The sequence below is a fragment of the Alligator sinensis genome, unplaced genomic scaffold (genome assembly GCF_000455745.1).
Source record: "Alligator sinensis unplaced genomic scaffold, ASM45574v1 scaffold782_1, whole genome shotgun sequence".
In the NCBI taxonomy this organism is placed as follows: domain Eukaryota; kingdom Metazoa; phylum Chordata; order Crocodylia; family Alligatoridae; genus Alligator; species Alligator sinensis.
The window spans coordinates 272,426-279,915 of NW_005843078.1; the positions used below are offsets into that span (position 1 = coordinate 272,426).

The following is a 7,490-nucleotide window of genomic DNA, read 5'->3' on the forward strand; positions in this document are numbered from 1 at the left end:
CTCCAGGCACAGGGCGGCCGCCAGCTCCGACAGCGCCAGCGCCCGGGTCCGGGCCGGCGGCTCCATGGGCGCGGACAGCGCGGCCGCTGCTCCGCCGCTGTCTCCCGCCCGGCCGGTGAGGCACATCGATGTCATTGCTAGCAGCCTTTCACTGGCTAAAGACTAGCTGTGAAAAGAATCGGGGACCGGGACTCGGGAAGCAGCTTCAGCCTGGTTGCGCAGGCCGCGGCGGGGGGGGGAGGGGGGGGCCGGGGACACCTGTTCCAGGCGGCGGCGGCTCGTGGCCTCCCACTCCCGGCTGCGCTGCTCACAAATGCGTCCCTCTGACGGGCATCAGTTCTTTCTCGCCTGGAACTGATTCGGGGGCATTTGGGCTCCGGTTCGCTCTGCAAAAGCAAAGAGAGAGATGGAAACGGCTACAGAGCATCCAAAAGCTCATGGTGAAGCACTGTGCTAAGGGGGTCGAGGCTGATGCAAATGGCTGGCTCTGTGTCAGTTGTAGGACAGCCAACTCTGGATGGTTTCAAAACATATCTCCTCTTGGGAGAGACAGCCTTCCCTTGGTGGTGTGTTACCTGCTGATCAGATCATTCAGAAGAAGTGTATTGAGGAACCGTTACTTCCTTCCCGTTTCAGCAAACTATGAATCTTGTACGAATTTAGAGATTTGCAGACTGCTGCGTGCGTGGGCCAAGCGCTGTCGCTGAGAGAAGTGCTGGGCAGTAGGGGCAGGAAGCGGCAGAGCCCCAGATAATGGACAGCTGGCAGCTCAGTCCTTAGATCAGGGCCTGCTGAGGTGCCCCTACCTCCGTGCACCTGAGGCAGGGAGGGCAATCTGACCACCGCAGAGCTGGAGCGGGGAGCTCTGTAAAGCACTGAGGATAAGTGGAGACAGAACCTGACTGCACTAATGGAAGGAGCTTTCTGTGCATGGAACAGGAGCAGGACCAAAGACCTGGGAGGGAACTGTGAGTAGGCCCAGGAAGGCCCAAAGTGGGAGAAGCCTGCAGGGGAGAGAGGCACCCCAGCTGCAGCTGATTGCATGTGTTTGACTTGATATGTGCTGCGTAGGCTGCAAGCCATGGGAATAGCTGAAGGGGGGGAAAGGAGGGCCCTGAAGATGCCCCACAGAGAGACCTGGCTTATTGCAGGGCTGGCAGGTAGGGTAGAGGCTTGGTGAGTAGCGGGCCAGGCTGTCCGAGCCCTGGAAGACGGGGCGGAGGGGTGGGATCAGAGCAGGGGCAAGGGCAGCACAGAGTGCCTGGGACCACCCTCTGGTTCCCCGTAGGCAACCGCACAGTAGTAACATCACAGGCATGGCAGAAGAGGGGACCTAGGGATACCAGAGTGCAAGGAACCGGATTAGAGTGGCCACAAGGAGGCACCACTTCTGCCCTTAGCAGTGGATCCTGTTAAAAAATATTTAGCTTTTTTTGTGAAAAAAACCCCCAAACCTTTCAGTATGTGAAAATGTGTTGGTGAGAATACATTTAATTAGGGTGACTGTATATCCTATATTAGCCAGAACAGTCCTGGAATTTGAAGGCTGGTCCTGGCCAGCTGTTGGGAATTATAATGAGCATCCCGGAAATGCAGGGGTGCAGGGCACAGTCTGGCTGGGAGCTGGAGCAGTGTGGAGAGCCTTGCAGGTGGGAGAGCCAGCTCTTGCAATTTAATTGCAGATCTTTTGATATCTGACATTTTTTTAAGTCCCAGCTCCTGAGGTCTTGTGTTCAGTAAGATTCTCAACTCTTATGTTTTTTGGGGTCTCTTTTTGTTAAAAGCAAACCCTCTGGAGAAAAACTTTCAGATACATACCTTAAATGTTCAAAACCAGGAAAGCAAGTAAAAACCCCCAAATATTATTTTTCTTAACCTCATAATTTCCTAGATCATGACTCGAGGTTTTCAAACACTTGAGGTTAGCAGTATTAATGTCTAAAAGAGTTGCTTCTTGTCATGTTCATATCAAGTAGTGGCATGTACATGTAACTGTGTGGCCCTACTTTACATTGAGATCTGATCCTTTTTGCGTCATTTCATTGCCTCAGCATCAGAGATTTGGCCACTGGCAGGGTTTTCCGAGTTACTGTGCCTTCTTTTCCTTTCTCATGTATAAAGTATGACACAGCACTCAACACATTTAAAAATATTCTGACCAAAATACTGGGGAGTATACTATAGATGACAGTTGTTTGTGAGACGTTGGGGATGGACCAGATAATTGAATAATCTTTCCCAGTTTAGAGCTTCTTAGCTAAACATACTGCCTCCCCCCATCAAAACCCAACAGAGCAGAGGTCTAGGCAGACGCAGAGTTCCATAGGCCTTGCATGCTCTCAGTGACATCTTTCTAAATTCTTCTAAAGTATTTGTGAAATAGTAAAGTATTTGTGTCTCTGCAGCCAGATTACGCAGTTAACAGATCAGACTGCTGCAGAGTGGGACGTGAGTTTCATTGGCCTCCTTTTGCAGTTACGAGCCACATCTATACGTATTTCATGTTACAAGTATCCTAAACCAGCACTGATACTTCATGCAAGGTATAAGTGTCTCTCAGAAAAATGTTTTAGAGACTGTTTTAAATGCAGGGCTCAGTGATGGCTACCATGGAGTCACCTGCAATAATGGCACTTTGCAATCCCATGCCTTCTGTCTCACCCCAGGAGCTTCCCTGGCTAAGCAAAAATGTTGGGAGTGCTGAGACAGCTGGGTCTTCATCCCCACCCAGTGAGAGGGAAGGAGGGACACTGGGTGGACAGGACCCTTGAATGCTGTTATGCAAGAGAGACCTATCTACAGAGGAGACTGGTTTGCATCATGGAAAAGGTCATGTGGGATTTCAGAGGCAGGTAGCCAGTGGGATCCTGTCTACATTAGTTTGAAAACACGAAGGAGTTTAATAGCTTTTAAAATAATAAAGAATATTTTTCATAAGCAGCCATCCCCACGTCCAGAAATTCTTTGTGGCTAGCAAGGAGAGACAATGGGTAAGGATACATGATGACTTATGAAACCACGTGATGCATTTTTAGGTGACACTGCAATTTATCAGCTTGGTTTAGCTACCACATCAATTATTGAATTTTTGAAATTATACATTTTTAAGTATGGAATAAATATATATACACACATTCTGACTAAATACCCTTGCCCTTTCCACTGATCAGGTGCTGGTTGGTTCTGATGTCGTCCTTCCAATGCTCCGTCGGGAATCCAGAGTCCTTCAAGAGAAACTGGATAGATGAGACCTGATATTTCTCATAAGGGACAGGCATAGAAACAGTCCTTTCCAGACTTTTTCTCTTGTAAGTAAATATGGCACCAGCCTATTTAATTCCTTTCAAGGTCACTTCTTATAGTTTATTAGAATGACTCTTACCTCTTCCTTTTTCTGTACAACAGGAAAATTAGAACTGCCAAGATTAGAAAGCCTAGAACTCCGAATATAGAGCCAAAGAGAATTGCTTGGTGGTTATCTGAAAAAGGGAAAAGGAAAACAAATGAGAATGCGATATTCTGCCTTCAGGTAGATTTGTAACTGAATATTGTTGAAGGTTAGAGAGATTTCTAAAGGCTATAGATATCCTGCTAATGTTCTTATCTTTGTATCTAGGGAGGGGAAAAAAGAAACCACTAGACTATAGGATTTCACCAAAATCCCTTCTGCTAAATGTCAGAACAGCTGGCTGAAGTCCAGTGCAATGCAGTAAAAATTAGTGATAATGTGTAAATTATATGAACCTACAGAGTTGATCTACAACTTCAATGCTCACAGCTTCAACAAGAAGGTGAGTGCCCATTTCCTAAATATCTCGGTTGTCTTAAAGATTGCTCTCACTGTACCTGTTCCTTTTTGCTTCACAGGAATAACATTTGTTTCAAAGCTTAAATCCACAAATACTTGTTAATGGTTTTAGAGAAGACAAGATAGATGCCGCATGTTTTGTTCTGCTATCCAAGAAAGTTAAAATTGCTCGACTATAAATGAAAAGAAAGTTATCAAAAACTTGTGCTAAAAAGTGTGAAAAGGTGAGATTCTGAAAATATATCACCGTTCCTAAACTGCTGGAGGGACATGAAAGGACCAATTCCTCAGCAACAAGAGGAAGACTGGGGAAGTGTGGATCCCTTACTGAATGGGGGGCAACTTAGTGACAGATGATGCGTAAAAGGCTGAAGTGCTCAATGCGTTTTTTACTTCAGTTGTCACAGGCAAGGTCAACTCCCAGACTATTGCACCTGGCAGCAAAGTTTGGAGAAGAGGTGAAGAGCCGATAGCAGTGAAAGAACAGGTTAGAGACTATTTAGAAGAGCAGGATGTGTGCAAGTCCATTGGGCTGGATGCAGTGCATCTGAGGGTGCTCAGAACTGACAGATATAATTGCAGAGCCACTGGCCATTCTCTTTAAAAACTCATGGTGGTTGGGAGAGGTCCTGGATGATTGGAAAAGGGCAACTATAGAAGAGAAGGAAGGAGGAGGATCTGGGGAACTGCAGATTAGTCAGTCTCATGTCAGTCCCTGGAAACATCATGGAACCAGTCCTCAAGCACTTGCAGAAGAAGGTGATTAGGAACAGTTAGCATGGATTCAACAAGGGTGAGTCATGCCTGCCCAACCTGATTGCCTTCTATGACAAAATGACTGGCTCTGTGGCTGGGGGGACAGCAGTGGGCATGATATAGCAAGGCTTTTGATATGATTTGACTTTAGCAGGGCTTTTGATATGGTCTCCCACAACATTCTTGCAAGCAAGCTAAGGAAGTACAGGTTGGATGAAAGGATTCTAAAGATGGATAGAAAACTGGCTGGATCATTGGGCTCAAAGGGTAGTAATCAACAGGGATCCTACTTTTCTGTGGGGGGAAAAAAGCAGAAAATCTCCACTTAAAACACACAAATCTGTGCTTTTCTGCAGCCTACTGAAAGCATGGCAGCATCCTATGGCAGGTGGTGCCATTTCTGCTCTCTTGTTTTTGCTGCGGTTTTTGCCTCTTGGCCAAGCAGCAGCACATTTCCCCCTTCCCTGGCTGCTGGTTGTGTTAGAGAAGCAATGAATCTGAGCTTTGAAGCACTTATTCAATGTAATAATTAACACAAGTCTCCCACCAAGCACCTGAAGTTTCCTGTTGCTTTTTCAAGAGCTTTTTTATCCAGTTACTCCTGAAATAACTTGTGTTTGGCTTAAAACATATCTTCCAATGAGGAATCCCATCTTGATAAAGGGATGGAGAACTTGCTGCTTTTCTGGGTAGTTTGTTCCAAAGTCTCCTCTTACTCATTGTGAAGCCTTGTTAAAATCAAAATACAGGTACTTGCCTGGCTTCAGACATTCTTGAGGGTCTCTCCTGGAGACTACCTATTGAGAATTGTTTTTCTTCAAAATAGAAAACCTGATGATGATTATTTTTTCTCCTGCAGCTTAAAAACATTTTTGAGATTTTGTCGTAACCTTCCAAAAAAAAAAAAAGAAAAAAGAAGAAGAATTGCATTTACAGAGATCCAGGTCAGGAAATTAAGCTTCAAGAGCCTATGGCTGTTAATAGAAGGAGTTTGCATCCAGACAAAGACAAGTGTATGGCATATATGAGAGGAGCAAATGCACACAAGGTAAAGACAAATCTCTACAACATTGTCTTCCAAAGTTACGCTTCCGGGAGTGGCTATGTGCTCGTGCCTGCTCTTGTAACACTCGCTAAGTTTTTTCTGGGAGTTGTTTCTTGCTCCCTTGCTGCATGCTGCTGTGTGAAGAGAAGCTGCTGTGGCAGTGGTAAGGCCTTGCACTTGGATTATAACTGGAAGCATATCAGAATAATTATTAGCAGAGCGTTTCCATGGGGACTTTAATTAAAGAAAACAATACTGAAAGCAACGCTGTTCAAGTCTAACAGTTTGAAATTTCAAATACAAATTGGGATTTTGCAAAATCAATGGTGGTTTTCTTTAAGTGACTTCCCCCACCCCCCTCCTCCCTGGGTTTTTTCCACCTTTTTCGTAATTACTTCATTTTAATTTATCCAATTATTGAAACAGTAACATTTAGGGCTATTAACCCCCCAAAACCAAACAAAACAACCTCCCTCCCTTTTAATGAATCTGTATTATGGAAGGTACGAACAAGTAAGTTATACCAAGTTAAAGAGGATTTACCACACACAAGCTGCTCTGTGGTAACTGATTCACACATTCATCCTAGCCCATGGTAAATGGAAGCTGATCAATCATAATTTAGCAGTTGTTGCATTCAGAAGTAAACTGCCCTAGTTTAGCTTCCATTTGCCACAAGGTAGAATGGACATATGAAACAGTTACTGAAGAGCAGAGCAGCTGATGCCTGGTAACTGCCCTCCTTAGCCTTTTACCTTGGTACAATTTGTTCATCTGTCCACACCCAGACCTTGGGTTTGATCTGATGATTGGCAGGCATCCAGAGCAGATATACTGAACAGGGTGCTAGGATAACATACTTTTGGAGGCTGGTATTAATCAAAGGTATCCAGAATGAATAGAAGCTTCTTAATGTCAGAGCACTTATCACTTGGAATAGAGAGCCGGAGGTCAAACGCTTGCAGAGCGCAGTGCTCAGGTCAGTGTTTAAAATGGGGTGGCTGAACAGAAGAAAGCCTTTCTGCTACTGTGACTACCCATTTATCCCACAAAAAGCAATCTGTGGAAACCCTCAGACTGCAGAAAGGAAAGTTGCAGGATTTCCAAAGCATTCCCTTCTTTCCACCATCACCACCATCACTGTTTTGCTTGGCCTAAGCTCTAGCCAACTGTCTTTCATCCAGATGCTGATTTTTGGCTAGTCCAAGGGATTGTGACAGAAATGCTGGTTGTGTTGAAGATAAAGGGTGACACACAGCTGGGTCCTGTCTGCCTGTGAACCGTGTTTGAGATCATCATATCAGACTGTTTCACCCAATCTTAAAGAAGGAGGGAGTGGGAATGCACTGAGGACTGCTCTGGTGGTGGAGGAGCATTCGCTTGCCAGTGTGGCTCGTCCAACACTCCTCCCTAAGGTGAGACAGGGTCCTGCTGCAAGCCGTCTGGGGGGGAAGGTGTAGCCATGCTTTCCTGACCATGTGACTGGAGGTGGCCATGCCTCATCTGTTACCAGACCTGGTACAGAGGGTGGTCCTACACTTGGTGGTTTGGAGGTGGCCCTTGAGTCATTTCATTCACGTGTTTATGTCACGATGGCCCTTGATCACTCTGCTTAATCCGGTGTGTGCTCATGAGGCAGGAGTCTATTTCCTTGCTGTAGGAGAGGGAAATATCTGCTCTCATCACTCAGTTCAGTGACATCAGGTATGACAAGGAGCTGTTCTCCCTCTAAAATCAGGTGATCATACTAACTACCCTTGTTGGAAAATACAGTTTGTCAAAAGCTGTTCTTGAACCCTGCAGTTCAAATCTGTTAAGTCAGAAGTAAAACTGGTTTAACAGGAGTGCATATCACAAACCATTGCACAATTAGAAACAGCA

At 45.5% G+C, this 7,490-nt stretch overlaps 1 protein-coding gene across 1 annotated transcript in view; it reads right to left on the reverse strand.

Moving 5' to 3' along the window:
- Window positions 1-249: 249 nt before the first annotated feature.
- LOC102373364 (sushi domain-containing protein 2-like) overlaps window positions 250-7,490 on the reverse strand; it is a 34,500-nt gene continuing 27,259 nt past the window's right edge. The window contains exons 13-14 of the mRNA XM_025193612.1: window positions 3,383-3,479; window positions 250-386 (exon numbers count right to left, since the gene is read on the reverse strand). Of these exons, the coding sequence (XP_025049397.1) occupies window positions 308-386; window positions 3,383-3,479 (176 nt within the window). The 3' untranslated portion in view covers window positions 250-307. The remainder of the gene's footprint in view (window positions 387-3,382; window positions 3,480-7,490) is intronic.